We start from the raw sequence: 15,989 nt of genomic DNA, 5'->3' as shown, positions 1-15,989 counted from the left end.
TCCCCTCTGTGGACAGGATACTTTCCCTCTAGTCCAGCTCTCTTTGCCTCTCCCTGGTCAGTATTTATTTGGAGCCTTCTTAATGTTGTACTCCTGTTTCTGTTTTCAGCTGCTGGTTTTACTTACTAACCAATCTCCTTTCCTTATTTTAGTTCCCTTTTTTCTGCAACTTTCAGGTGCCCAAATTCTTCAATTCTGCTTTCTCTCTCTTGCCTGGAAGCTTTATGTATTTTTATTCTTTTCTAGGCTTTTATAAATATATCTTTCTCTCTCATAGACTTTTCCTTTTTGGTAAGATATACTTCCTTCAGATTCACGTCCAGTTTCCCTATCCAGACTATAGGACAAGCTATAGTTTGAATCTGTATTACCTGCATCTCTCTGCCTTTTTCAAAATGAAGTTGTTTTATTCAGTCAAATGTATTTATTCACACAATTGTAAATGTATTAATATATTTTTTTATTCACTCAAAGATACATTTCACACATAACAAAATTATAAAAGAGGTTGTGTATTCATGCCTTTCCTAACTCTTGGTCTTTGTTTGCAAGTTTTGGTCCACTCCCATCAGCCATGTTTGCTTTCCTTTCTGGGCTTGCAAACAAAGCTACTAGCTACTGTAGCTTCCGTGTCTTCAACTCCCTTCTGAGTTTGTTTTTGTCTTCAGCTGCTGACAATCAGTTCCTCTCACTTCCTTTTCTGAGGCTACTGTGTTCATTAATATTTAGTATTGCCTTTGATCCTAGGGTCTCCTGTCAGCTTGAATAAAGCCAGGCAAAAAAAAAATCCATCAATGAATCCTCCCACACTGTGTTCCCTTATGGAGACCTGACTCTATTGTATTTCCTTTCTCTTAACTGCATTGTTTCATTTAATTCTGAGAAGCAAACTGGGATAATTTCAAACACATAAAGTGAGGAACACCGGAAAGTCATAAAATAGAATTGTATCTTCATTCCAAAAGCCAGGTAATTGTAGAAAAGATCTGTGCATTACTGTAAAACAGCTTTAAGTAAAACAAAACTAATAAACTAAAATGCAGTTATTCATGACATTTCATTTCTTGTTTTGTTCTGTATGTCATTTTACTATTCATGCAGATAAACTTATTAATCTATGCAAGGACACTTAATGTCACCCAAACAGATGTTTCATGTCTTCCTATAAAACATAACAATTTCAGTTAGTAATATGTGAAAGTGGAGACAAATCCATAAATATGAATTCTGCAATTTGCAGAGCTTAGGATTTTGCATAGGGCTTAAGGGTCCATGTACAATCCCATTGACTTCACTGAGGCCCTAAACAGCCATGAAACCCCATGTTGCATCCTTTGACAAGACCCAGGTCTTAAGAAATAACATCACCAAGTATCAGATACACTTTTTTTTTTTTCTTTTTCTGGTGTGCGATCAATGTATTTTGTACAAAATATGTTTTAATACATGGATTTTCTTTGAGAACTTTGTCTTAATTCTGTATCCTGCCAGAAGATAAAATTTTATAGCATTATTTGTCACATTTTGTGTTTACTACAAACAATTAAAGGAATATTTATTTTAAGTACTGAAGCGATTAATTAGATGTTGCATGTTTCATCTATACTTGTCATGATGCTATAGAGCTTGTTAGCAGTCTAGGATAGACAATGATTTAATGCTGGGTTCACATTCAGTTTTCTATTTCAGGCTTAGGATTTACAATTATCTTGTTACCGTATTTCACAAGGGCAGAACATTGACTCCTTACAAAAAAAAAAAAAAAAATCCACTTAATGACTTAATAAGTATCTGTGTATGAAGCAATGATCATTTGTAAAGGAAAAGCTTTTTTCATCACATTGTCCTACTCAGATGTCTTCCTTATAAAACACACAGCAAGTTCATTACCTGAACAAATAGCTGAGTCAAGAGATGTGAATTTGGTCCATAAATTGTATGCTTATGATATACAAACTTTATGTAACTTCAAGTAAAATTTTCTGACTTATTTTGGTGATTAGTTACCCTGCCTATGCACTGTAGGGAAGTTACAAACCTTACATGTTTGCTGTTACTTTTGTAAAGTACTTTGTTTTTCTTGACTGTAATGTGTACAGAGAATATAGTTAAGTACTATCATTTTTGTTTGCACTTGCAAGTTAGTTTAGTTATTCTGTTCTCATACATTTTATAACACAGATGAGAACGTGCAAATCATTCTGCTGCAAATTAAAATCACATATTTCTATGGCTGTAGATTCATAGCTCAACCACTGCTATCCAGCATTATAATTTTAGCAATTACTATCCATAAAACCAAAGTATCCCAACACTAAGCAGCAAAACTCCTCCAAACATGCCAAGTTATCGCTGGCTCTCAGTGGTTCCTGCAGTGCTTCTCTCTGAATATTCACTTAAATTTAAAAAAAATAAATTTCTCTAGTAGGACAAAACCCGGACAGCTACCAGAGTTTACTCTGGATATGTGAATTTCATGACGGTATGTATAATTGATATATGAACACAGGAATGGTGGCTGAAAGGGGAAGAAGCATTACCAGGCATTCATGGAGAGCAAGTTTTAAATTTTCACCAAAACAACTCTCCTGAGTTGTGTGAGTGCTGAAGTAGTACGAGATCATGAAGGAAGGAGGAAGCAGAAAGAGTGATTAGGAGATTCACTCAGGAGGTGTCACTTGAATCTGGGAAGGATGCTAGTTGTAGAAAGGGCAGTCCACTATGGTGCCATTTGTACCAGACATGTACAACTGAGATGATTGACAGCAGTCTGTCAGGCCCCAGTTTCCTCAATTCACCTCTGATCCTAGTTTTCAGCAGTGTAGATGACCACAGGAAGAAACACACAGAGTAAGAATCATGTCTGTGGTGGAAAACAAGGATGTGGGGCTAATAGCAGGAATAGGAACAGGGAACTGCAACTACAAAATATCTGCGTCCAGCATGGACTTCTTTAACCCAAAGCAGGCAGCAATCCCATCATCTTTGTGTGTGACTGGGTCAAAAACAGAGGCTTGCCCAGACTGGATGTGCAATAACTCAGCAGGGAGAAAAGCAAGGTGTGAGACATGAGGAATGAACACTGAAGGAGGACCTGTGGGCCTTATACTAATGTCTGTCTGTGCTGTAATTCACAAGCGTGTTGAAACCTCAAGCAATTCACCCTTCACTTGTATTCTGTTTTCCACCTGTATTCATACATCTTATAATTTGCTGCAATATGTCCTGGTGGCATATTGGACAAGGAGATGAAAGGATGATTTATTAAGCACAGGATAATTATGAAGTTCTTGATGTAATCAGTTGCTCTAAATTGGTAATATCTGCATTTTTTTTACTAGGAGATAATAATAGGGGTTTTTCTTTACTGGCCCTTTTTCAATTAATTTTATATGAAGGATGCTTCAGGCTTTTTGCTTCTCACACATCTTACATCCTTCATGATACACTGTGGGGGAGAGAGAATAACATTATGTAAGTTCTGGTGCCTTCTTTTTATATTGCAAAAGCTATACCAGTTCCCCTTTGACACTCAAATTAGCACAACAAAGAGAATAGCATGGGTAGAAAATGTCAGAGCGTGGACCACAGTTACAGTGGAAAGGTCAGCAAAGCATGGCTTTTTGTTACAATTGCCGATACATTCCCTTTTTTTTTAACATGAAACTTCCTTTCTGAGAACCTCTTTATCTGCCCAGATGCTTGCACTTTTTGCATAGTAAATATGAAAACCTATACCTAAACGTGAAAGAGGTTGGAGTTTCTTTCTTCCTGTAATGTTGCCAGCAAAAACACCAATTTGATTTTGTCCTTAAAGTTTATTGTGTCTATTTGCTCCATATAATTAAGATAGATTACCAATTAGAGCATCTGAAAAAACCCCAACTCTTTAAATATAATTATAGTTCAAATACCTTTTATCATTTATCGCAGAAATAAGGGTGAAGTGGTCAGATGCCAATACATATCAATAGGTTCAAATGTTTGTAACAGATTTAAGCATTGAAATGCACTTTTAAAATATGAAATATGAAAAATATGCATTTTTCAGTTTTCCTGATCAGCAATGATGACACCTTGTCACGGTCCACTCTGTGGACTCGTGATGGTTCATTTGCTATGATCTCGAAAGTGCAAAATTAAGGTGACCAACACCAAAGGGGATAGCAGTAATCACACAGTAAAACTTTATTGTATTGCCTGTGAGGAGGCACGTGATAGTTAAAGATGGGTGAAAGAAAGGAGAAAAGTAAAATTAAGTTTAGAGAGGGGAGAAAGAGAGGTTATAGCTACCACCGTTGATCTCAAGACGTCCTAACGGTCCCGGGTCCAGCTGATGCTGCGTTGTCGATTGTCGTGGTCCTTGGTGGGGAAGCTTCAAACTTCTGTTGTTCAGAAGTCATCCTTTATGCTTAGTAACACACCTTGCTCCACCTCTGCCTCAGGAGTCTCCGCCCTTCTCAGAATACAATTATCATATCTCTGCCCTTCTCAAGCGAGGTTATCACGCAGGCGCTGGGTTAGTGTCCGAGGCGTGGTAAGTCTTGGAGGCAGGCAGCCTTTGACAGGAGGTGTGTTTTGGTATTATAATGAAGCAAAGTTCATCTAAAGTTCATGATTTCTTCATCGATGTTATGGCAACAGTTGCAATCCATCCTTTTTGACAGTAGCTATGCGGTTGTGGTTATCTCTAACGGTTCCAGCCAGGTACCTTCCGGGAACCTTGTACTGCACATTCCATCCTTGGGACCGGATGCTGCGCTCCAAACAGGCTGTTGTCAGGTAGCGTACTGTTCATGTTCCTGATGACAATGTTGAGACAATGCTGATTTTCTGACCGACTCTTACACCACCCTGTGGCTCAACATGGTCGTCAGGATATCAGGACCGCTTGGTGGTAGCATGATAAAGAAGAGGAAGAAGAAAAGGAAAAGAAAAGAGAGAGAAAGATAAGGAGAGAAGATAGAAAGGCAATTACAGTGATATCAATTACAATCAAAGCTGTTTATCAATTGATTTGGGGATATCCACATTGGATGGGACATCAAGCATATTATATGTGTTCAATATAGACATCAAACGTGTTAACCAATTCAACATTCTCCAGGCTATGACATACAATACTGCTGACAAAGACAAACTGATCAAAACCAATATCAAGAGAACCAAGATGGGGTGACACAACGTGTTCAGGATGCCTGTAGCCGTAGGCGACCACCTGAAAAGTGTGTCCCACCATCTATGTTCTGCATCCTTTTGCACTCTTTCTAAAACTCGGTGTATTTCTTTCACATCATGATGAACAGTTATTAAGGTTTTCCATCCGTTTTCCCTAATTTTTTCCAAAATCTCAACCAAATCCTTGTGTTGTAATAACTGTTCTACCAAAGTGAGATTCATTCCAATGGGTATAGGGCAACAATTCATCAATCAACATATAGTTAGATTGCAAAAGTTGGTGAGATGGGACAGGGGCCGAATAGGAAAAGTCACATCCGAAAATCTTAGTAAAATTACAAACACAGAAATTTGAATGATTTTTAGTCTCTACAACTACCTCATCTACAGATAGAGACTCACAAATAGTCCTCAAACATACACAGCCTTTGCTGATATATATGAGTACTGTTTCAGGGTTTTCATTAGGATGAATCTCAAAATGGCAGATATTTTGTTCAGTATCTAAACAAATATCTTGTGCCTCAATTGCATTACCTTCACAAACAAATCCTTGTTGTTCTCGTACAATGCAAGATTCCAAATTAACAGTTTGCCATTTTTCATCCACCTTTCGGGCCCATACTCTATGCTCAGAAGGATAGAGTATAGTTCTGTTGTGGTTCAACCCTAATGCAATAATGGGATAAATTGGGTATATGGTAGCATTATATATAGTAAGCACAAAAATTGTAGCTAGGTTTGTAACGGGATCATAAGTAAAGTTCACCAGGTTCCACCAGGATTGGAGTTCCTTCTCGAAATCAGTGGCACTGTCCCAAATTATTTTCCGAATTTCAGTGGGGAGAATACCTTCTTTACCTTCTCTTATAATTGAGGCGGCTACCGACTGCATCCATATTTGAGCCTGGATACAACTGAGAGCCAAAGAGAGGTTATTTTGGATCACCCCAAGTGTGTCAGTAATCAATTCGTGGTCCCTTACATTTACCTTTTCCCATTTTGGTAATATATTTGACAACAGCCACTGGTTAGTCCCTAAAGCCAATAAAGAAGATCGCAAAGGCTGTTGTAATTTAGCCAAATCACTAACTGAGGTAGCCAACTTGTTCATTATTACTTCCGAATCAATGCTATTTAAAACCCCAATCCTGTTCCCAAAACACAGGTCTTTCCGTGTTCTTCTCATGGGAAGAGTTTGTTTTTGCAGCCAGGTTGTCCATCCCTCCTAAGAAGTCTTTAGGAAAGGTGAGCAAGCTGGCTGAATGTTTGCAACATTGTTCTGCATCGACAATTCAACTTGCTTGAGAGACCATGCTGGGTTAAACAACATTTGTTGTAGGCTCATATTTCTGATAACATATGGTCCAATTTCAAAGGTTTTTGGGCTAAGCATGACAATTAGTTGGGTAGTAGGTATTACAACATTTATTTTAAATCCTCTCCAGTATTTAGTGTTATTTTTACCACACATAACTTTATAAGAGTATTGTACAGCAGTCAAATTTAGCCAACAGTCTAGGTTTTGATTTTTACACAACAAAATAGGGCCATGTGGTCCAATTCCATAACTGTCTGTAGATTCAATGTGAGATTCAGTGATCAGTCTGCATCTTATTGTAATGTTATTTCCTTGTATCACTGTAAAAGAGGGTATAACTTCATCTTTGTCAGTTAGCATGAAAAGGGTATCTATGCCATTGTGCGTGACTACTGCAACAAGCATCACTAGAGGCCTAGTTACAGCATTAATTTTGAATTTAAATGTTAGGCCTGATAGCCCTCCTGTCAGTGGATTAGATTGCCATTCGCACACCACATAGACTGACTTGGTCAAAGTGAAATTATACCAACAATCTCCTTGTTCCTTAATACAGGATTTGGTGATTTCAACATTAGTGGTACTTGGGTCTAGGAGTTAGTTACTGACATTCTTTTGATGGCAACACATAATGAGAGAATCCTGTTTGTTACATCCCCATTCTGTAGTAGGACAGAGTTTCACAGTGATGTTGGAACTAGGGTCCAATAGATTTCCAGAGATGGTAATTGAAGAGGCTTTCTCATGAAGAGATCCTTCCACCTTTCTGCATCCCATTTGGATTTTTTCTCCAATCGTTCCAGTCAGGACACGGACCCAGTCTTTTTTGTCCCATTACCCCCACTCAAGTGGGTGGTACACTTCAGAATCATGCATTACTACAGTGGCTAAGTTTGGGAGACGGTCTTTGGGATACTGTCCCATACTCCAAGTATACTGGACAATAGCTTGGGATGATGCCCCTTCTGTATTCTTTTGTCTACAGATTAGTGGTGAGATACAAAAAAGTACTACCAATCTAATTAAGTGATTCATAATTCATGCTGTTCTTGGCGTCCCTCAGAGTTCTTCTGTAAAACAAAAAGAAACAAAACTTGCCTCTCTGAGGCAAAAGAGATTAATACTCTACAGAAAAATTAAAATGATGGAATTATCCAGTGAGTATTTATCTGATGCTCCTTCCCTAGGGCATTGGATGCTACCCATGACTATACATTCAGTGGGGTTTTTAGTACCAGTGGCACACTTCCTTCGGTGGGAAGTTCTACCAGGACAGGTTGTCCAGGGAAATGTGTTGGATTCTTAAAATCATCTGGTCCCTTTAATGAGGGAACTAGAGAGGGAGCCTTTGGGCAAAAGACAGTAATTTTGGGGCATCCATTTACCCCTACATCTGTCGTTTACACCTTTGACAGCTTCCCATAGGTGGGCATCCCCAATTTCCCTCCTGTGGTTTCAAGAGTCGTTTTAAGAGACCATTTGTTCATTTTACAATTCCATTGGCCTGTGGATAGTATAGAGTGTGGAAGACCCATTTAATCCCTTCACTTCGTGTCCAATCCTGTACGATTTTGGCTGTGAAGTAGGAGCCATTGTCAGATTGTATTTCTTGTGGTTTTGGAAAAATTCCAAACCATTCACGCAGTGCTTTCACAGTTTTTTCTCCCATAGCTCTGTTAAAAGCTTCGGCTTGCACTAGCCCTGATGTTATTTCCACTCCTACCAGCACAAAGCGTTTTCCTCCTGATTTCTTAAAGGGGCCTATATAATCTACCTGCCAAGCATCCCACCAGCCTTTACCCTCTCTTAAATGCAGAGGGTCATCTTCTAAGGGGTGTCTTTTGAGCCGTGTACGGCACTGTTCACAGGCTGATATGCAGGTTTTACACATTTCCCTAGTGACAGGCCAACCTCGGGCAAGGGCTTCACGATACAGATCTTTAGCTCTCGTATGTTTACGTTTTATATGCAACCATTCTAGCAAACAATCCCAATCTTCTATGATCTGGTCCTTTTGTACAGGAGCTAGTCTTGCTAATTCATCATCTTCATTGTTCCATTCTCCTGCCGAGCCCCCATCTACTTGATGAGAAGCTACCCATCCCACAGCAAAGTTCCCTTGGCTAGCAATGCTCAGGATTTCTTGTCACTTTTCTTTTTGCAACACTGAAATTCTGTTAACCTCCCATCCATTTTGCTCCCCAAAAGGGACCCATTCAGTACATCCTTTAAACACTGCATAGGAATCGGTATATATGTGGACAGCGGTTTGTGCTTCATGCTTGAAAACGCTCCTTAATGCAATTAATTCTCCTACCTGGGCACTCCCTTCTCCCTCTGTTATTATCTGTTCATTAGTAGTAGTGTGGAGGGCTACTGCCCGGTATTTCCACACTTTTCCTTCTCCCTTTGCAGAAGCATCGGTAAACCAAGCATTCACTAACTGATCATGGGAGAAAGGAGGGGCTACCCAAATAACTGAGATAGGTTTGTCTTGGCTGCCGTCCAGGCTTTCTGTTTCTTGGATAGCTAAGTTTTTTAAAGCTCCTTCAGCCACTGAGAAAAGGTTACAATAGTGTTCAATCTGGGCATACCACTTTCGTACCAAGGCTCTCTGGGCCACCCCGTCAGGAGGGGGGGTCCCGTTAGTGACTGCTTTTATAACTTTGAACGGGCCTCTTAGCATGATTGGTTGCTGACGTGTAATTTTCTCCACTTCTATGAGAGCCATGCTAACCACAAACAAACCTTTCTCCCATGCAGTATATCTCTTCTCAGCATCCTTAAAGCTGCGGGAGTAAAATCCTATAGGGCAGGTTGGACCCTCAGGATCACATTGCTAAATGTGTACTGACAATCCTGTTGTGGCAAACCCCTATTCTACTTGAAAAGGGTCTGTAGGGTGGATAGGGCCAAAAGCCTGATGAGCTGTTGCTTCAAAAATTAACAATTGCATTGCTTCTTCCTGAGAAGTAGTCCATTCCCATTTGGCCCCTTGTCTCAGTAAATCGTAAAGAGGTCTGGCAATGATAGAAAAGTCTGGGATATGTTTTCTCCAAAATACCAATAACCCTAAAGCATGCTGCAAATCCTTTTTTGATTCAGGCATTTTAATCTGATCTAGAGAAATGAGGGTGTCTGTTGGGATACATGTCATTCCCCCTTTCCACCAAATTCCCCAAAACTTTACTTCTTGTGAGGGTTTTTGGATCTTTTCTGGAGGAATTTGAAAACCCAAGTTCTCCAAATGAAAGATTATGTTCTGTTGGGTTGCCCCCACCTCCTTTTCTTTATCTCCACCCACGAGAATATCATCAATATACTGACAGACAGCTATGCCGTCGGCTTTTGGTATTTTCTCCAGTTCTTCGCCAAAGCGTGGTGAGCTGGTGTAGGGGAGTGTTTGTATCCCTGAGGCAGCCGGGTAAAGGTAAATTGTTGTCCCTCCCAAGTAAAAGCAAAACGATCTCGGTCTTCTGGTTGCAAAGGTATCATGAAAAACATACCTTTAACATCTATGGTTGCCATGATCGGATGAGCTTTCTCCTGAATTGTTATTACCAGTTCAGCCATATTAGGGTCTGCGGCAGTTAGAGGCCCTGTGTTAGCATTCAGCCTTTGAAAATCTACTGTGAGCCTCCACTTCCCATTAGGTTTTTTCACTGGCCATACCAGCGAGTTAAAAGGAGAATGGGTATTTATCACCACTCCTTGTTCCTGCATCTCCTGCATGACTGGTTTGATACCTTCCTTTGCTCCCAGGGGGAGGGGATATTGTTTAACACTAGTTACTTTGCTAAATGGCAGAGGGGGTGCAGTTTGAAGTAGCCTGATGTTCAGCTGTGGTGTCCCAAAAGTCCACAACAATCCTTCTGAATCCTCCCACCCCCTTCCTTTAAGGGCATCTATTCCTAACAGGTTAGTCGGAATGTTCCCAACCACCATGTCAATAGTGATTGTGCCTTCCTCTCCCGGCAGCATCAGCTTTACTGGAACAAGATTCATAACTTCTATTGACCCTAAAGCATTCAAGACACAAATGTTTCGCTTAGAGGGAATCACCCCACACCTCTGTGCATCTTCCTCAGTCAAGGCAGAGGTCTGTGCACCGGTGTCAATTAAAAAGGTTATGGGTGCACGCTTAGGACCTACAATAGCTGTAATCAATAAATCTCCTCTGTTAGATTTAGTGAGCTGTCGGATGTAAATCCATCCTCCGTTCCCCCACCCACTGCTAAGGAACGAAGGTTCTAGTTTCCCTGCTGACTTTTCCCATCGCTGGTGCTCTCTGCCGGGGGGGCTGTGGGCATGACAGGAGAGATTTCTCTATTTGATCCTAAGTGCTGTGGGTGTTGGTTTGGACCATACCACTTTGATATCAGTTTACTCAGTTTATTAAGGGGTAAACCATCCACCACATCTCTGGGAACTCCCTTTTTAATTCCCAAAGCCCACCATTGTTGTTGAGTCAGGGGCTGTCTTCCTCTTCCCCCAGTTTTAGAGTAGGAGTAGTCAGCAACAACGGTGGGGTCAGTGGGAGCGGTTAAATTTTTACTAACAGATAGGGGTAGATCTTTAGCTCCTACTTGACGGATTCCTTTAGGTTTCTCTTCCAAAGTTCTCACAGGACTGTATTTTCTGCTATAATCTATCAATTCCCATGCTACATCTCCCCACGTCCACATCCTTTTATGTTTTGAGTGGGAAGGAGTCGAGCTATGATTGAAAAGTGAATCTGAGCCAACATTAGTTTCATCTCTTTTGCCTTTAACAATGCTCTCCAACTTTTCTACAGGATCTAAGGACGCTATGGTCCTTTGGAGAACAATCCCGGTAGATTTGAGTGATTCTGGGAGTCCCCTTATTAAAGGAGTCATGATTTCAGGATTCACCAGCAACATCATTGGGGATTCACATCCGGGAACTAACTTCTTTTCATGTATCATTTGCAGGCAGGCTGCTTTGTGCACACTTTCTAGCAATTGATCAACTGTGCCTGTGATTGCTAGGGGATCTCCCTTGTCTAAGGGGTTCAGCCCTCTGGCCCAATAGGCAGCCCGCTGGGTTAGGGACCATGGGGCACGTCTATCCCTTGTTGTTAAAAAGACACCGTGGCCCCAGTAATCACTAGCTTCCCTTTCATTTAACTGAATTTGGTCCCCTCCAGTTAAAGATACACGCCACACATACTCTGTTTCGGATTCTTTAGGAAGACGCCCATATTCTCTTTTCATTTTGGCCAGTTCAGTGGGAGTGTATGGTATCTCTTCAGTTGTAATATGTGGGTCATTATCTTCATCATTTATATAAGTATATTCTGCTTTAATCAAGGGCCTCACTTGGGGGTTTTCCCTGAAGCGTTTCCTTGCTTCCTCTAGTTCCTTTTGGGGGTATACCTGACTTATTTGCCAAATACCTATCTTTTCCATCTTCATTTCTATCTCATTCAATGATTCAGCAGACTTTGAAAGTTCTTCTTTCAAGGCATCTTTTAGACAGCGATTTTCTTCCTCCTTTTCCTCTGCTTGCTGTTTGTACAAGCAAATTACTCTCTTTCTCTGCTAACTGCTCTTCCAGGTTGGAGGTTGTTTTCTGCAAAAGTTGTACCAAATTTTCAAGGGATTCTATGACTTGTTTTTCCTGGCTATGCCACTTATAGCAGTCTTCAATTGCTGCGACCAGGCTGGCTCCAAGAACTGCACAGATTATCGCTTTGCCTTTGCCTGACCGTGATCTAGCCTCATTATGTATAGAAATCACTTGGTCTGTTATATTCTGTAAATTTGCCCAATTGTCTCGAGCCCACTCTTCCCCAAGTGGGGAGGGTCGAGCTCCATACTTTGCCAAGAGTGCATAAAATGAGTCAAGATTTTTTACTGATGGAGAGTTTTGATAACTATTCTTTTCAGTCATTTTTGTTGTGAAGGGCCAAACTCACTTCGGGGAGGTCAAACTTAGTTACACCACACACACAACAACTGCTGCATCACCCTCCTCTTCCCCGAGTGGCTGAAGAGACCAAAATCTCACTTCAGGGAGTCAAAACTTAGTTGCTCACAAGTGCAGACTTTCTCTGCTTGTCCCTTCAACTTCCCCTGATAGTCAACCTCATCTAATGAGGACAGTTCCCGCTTTTGCAGTAAGAGATCCTTGCACTTGATACTGATAGACAGAGCCCTCCATTTGAGTTTGGGGTGAAATACCCTGAGGTGTGTGCGGTGTGCGGGAATCCCGAATCGCCCCCTTTGCTTTCTGAACACCTCTCACCCTTTCAGATGTAGGGCCAGGTGCAGCTGGAACGAAATGTTCTTCCCCTGTTACAAACCACACAAAACCTGCACCCCTCTGTCTCTCAGGATCCTGTCCGTGACACCAGTTTAATGTCACAGTCCACTCGGTGGACTTGTGATGGTTCATTTGCTACGATCTTGAAAGTGCAAAATTAAGGTGACCAACACCAAAGGGGATAGCAGTAATCACACAGTAAAACTTTATTGTATTGCCTGTGAGGAGGCACACGATAGTTAAAGATGGGTGAAAGAAAGAGGAAAAGTAAAGTTAAGTTTAGAGAGAGGAGAAAGAGAGGTTATAGCTACCACCACTGATCTCAAGACGTCCTAACAGTCCCGGGTCCAGCTGGTGCTGCGTTGTCAATTGTCGTGGTCCTTGGTGGGGAAGTTTCAAACTTCTGTTGTTAAGAAGTCATCTTTTATGCTTAGTAACACACCTTGCTCCACCTCTGCCTCAGGAGTCTCCACCCTTCTCAGAATACAATTATCATATCTCCGCCCTTCTCAGGTGAGGTTATCACGCAGGTGTGGTGTCAGTGTCCGAGGCGTGGTAAGCCTTGGAGGCAGGCAGCCTTTGACAGGAGGTGTGTTTTGGTATTATAATGAAGCAAAGTTCATCTAAAGTTCATGATTTCTTCATCGATGTTATGGCAACAGTTGCAATCCATCCTTTTTGACAGTAGCTATGCGGTTGTGGTTATCTCTAACGGTTCCAGCCAGGTACCTTCCAGGAACCTTGTACTGCACATTCCATCCTTGGGACCGGATGCTGCGCTCCAAACAGGCCGTTGTCAGGTAGCGTACTGTTCATGTTCCTGATGACAATGTTGAGACAATGCTGATTTTCTGACCGACTCTTACACACCTCTAGTACGAAATCTAATGTAATTAATATTTTATTGTTGGAGGAACAGGGCCAGACTCTGCCTAAATTTTTTGAAGAGGTATGAAATATAAATGTAATATTTTTATGACCCATGATAAGGCTGTGTGATACATACTGGAAAGAGTAAGCTCCCTCAATGACTACTGGAAGTGCCTGTACACAGTTTCTCACCTCTTATGGTCTTATTTGCAAACACACGTATGTATGTGAGGAAGAGAAAGCAATAGAGAAAGAAGGGATACTTTCAGCCCCTGCTTCCATGTCTGGGTTGGCCACCTCCCTGCTTATCACTGGAGCAAGCCCCAGGTGGGTATCGATCTTCCCTTCCCTTTTTCCCTTTGCCTGAGGAAAGGATAGGAGCTGTGATCCCACCTAGGGCTCATTCTAGATAAACTGAAAAAGGTTTGTTAGACTGTGCAGGGTGAGGTGGTCACAACCCTCTGCAAGCTCCTCACACAGCCCTGCCAGGGAAGGGGCATCCCCTGAGGAATCAGGGTTACTTTTGGGTTGCAGAGGGGAAAAGAGAATGATTTGGTAAAGCTTCAGGGAAAGAAGAGGAGCATGGTCATTTTGTCCACATTTCATTTTTTACTTTGGTTATATATGACATGCTTGCAGGTAACCTCGCCCTGTTTAGGCTGTGATGAAAGGAGCAGTAATCATAGTTCTCAAAGGGAGGTCTTGGGCTCATAGGGGCTTTTCCATGTCATGGGAACATACTTAATTTTCAATTATGTTTTTATCTCTAACATACTCTTTAAGATCTTATACTGACAGGTAACCATTGTTTTACTAAATTAAGGGTACTGGGAAATGAGGGAATCTTCTAGAAAGTCTACACAGGACCTTCAAAAGCAGATGATTGAGTGTACTTAAAGTAAACATACAGAAGTAAATAGGTCAAATAGTACAGATATTGTGAAAAATCCAAATATAGTGTTTTGATTCAAACATCAGTAGAACGTGGACTAACTTTAATTTTAGCAATTTTGGGGATGAGCTTCAAAAGGACCATGGCTACAATAACAGAAGAACCATCCCACTCTTTTTTCTATTGAATTTAGTGAAAATGTGTTTGATTCATTCCCCTCTGCTAACAAACCCGTTCCTGTCAAATATAAAATATGAATACTGGCCTTGGGTCAAATATGACTAACTCATATTTACAATATTGTATAACTGGAGGTGTACTTAATATTCTGAATATCCTCAGCTGCTCAAGTAAAAACTGCACCAAGTCTGGATTATTGGATGGAAGGCTCCTGAAGTGTCCTCAGTAGTGGTAGCAAACGTTAACAAGCTTTATTTTTGCTACTTATGATTGTGTATTAAAAATGTAGAAGCACATAAGTTACTTTCTTGAAGGTCAAATCCTCTTGATTTTTGGATTTAAGTTATTTAGTACAGAGTAATGGCTTCAAAAATTTAATTGGGAAGGGATAGATTTCTAATAGTGTCCTAATTAAAATCTTTTAATCTGAAAAATAAAATTCTTGTTCTGTCACAAATTTATCTTGAAATAGTAATGTGTGGCCTAGTTGTAAAATGTTTGCTTTAACAGTGGATCATCTGGCAAAGAAAGAAAATTATGTTAGAGTCACTTTTTAAATGTCTATAATATTTCTTTTACCATTTTTAAACAATGGTATAATTGAGACTAAATTCTGGTTTTGTTTTAAACAGCTCAAAATGTTCTCAGAACAGGATATTCTGAAAATGGCGTGTAACGAGAAAGAAAACTTCTGTACATCACTGCTTCTGTGATTTACATAGAGATGCTCTTTTGTGAGTGTGAGAAGGGCCAGAAGTTCAGGTAGCCTAACTAAGTTTAACTCTGTGGGAAACAATGCAATCAGTTTGACTAACAATAGTAAAAAATCTCAAGATAGTTCAAAGTGGAAACTTACATTTCCTTCCCCCAGAAAGCAGAAGGGCAATTTTGTCTCAAGCAAATGTTTAACTTAAATTTATAACTTCAGAAGAATTTCATACGCTGTAAAAACTCTAAAGACAGCTAGTGTAAATGGGAAACGTTATAGACAGTTGGTCCTAGGACCATCTTTAGAGAGAATGAGAAAGCAGAGGGGAAAAACCTGCACAAAATAGGGTGATTTTATGCTAATTTTATGTAAACTATTTATACTCAAAGAATGGATAATCATCCAGGGTTTTGTTTTCATGAAATATGTTCACCTGGATATGGTAAACTGTCAAAACTTAACAAAAAATCTGAAGTCACATCACTTTCTCTGCTTTATTCCAAAAAGTCAAGATCTGAGAATAGCAGAAGGAAGTACTTGGATGTTTAAGGAGA

General features: G+C 40.4%; 1 protein-coding gene across 1 annotated transcript; it reads right to left on the bottom strand.

Annotated features, from left to right (window-relative positions):
- Positions 1 to 5,053: 5,053 nt before the first annotated feature.
- LOC142029397 (uncharacterized) lies at positions 5,054 to 12,412 on the bottom strand. The gene is made up of 5 exons (XM_075024260.1): positions 11,963 to 12,412; positions 10,767 to 11,895; positions 10,006 to 10,518; positions 8,817 to 9,304; positions 5,054 to 5,218 (listed from the first exon to the last, which is right to left on the bottom strand). The coding sequence occupies exons 1-5, from the start codon at positions 12,410 to 12,412 to the stop codon at positions 5,054 to 5,056; spliced, it is 2,745 nt and encodes a 914-aa protein (XP_074880361.1).
- Between the last annotated feature and the right edge of the window lie 3,577 nt (positions 12,413 to 15,989).

Source organism: Buteo buteo, chromosome 3, assembly GCF_964188355.1.
Source record: "Buteo buteo chromosome 3, bButBut1.hap1.1, whole genome shotgun sequence".
NCBI classification, from domain to species: Eukaryota; Metazoa; Chordata; class Aves; order Accipitriformes; family Accipitridae; genus Buteo; species Buteo buteo.
The sequence above is the reverse complement of the archived record's forward strand: the minus strand, read 5'-3'. Positions and strand labels throughout refer to the sequence as shown.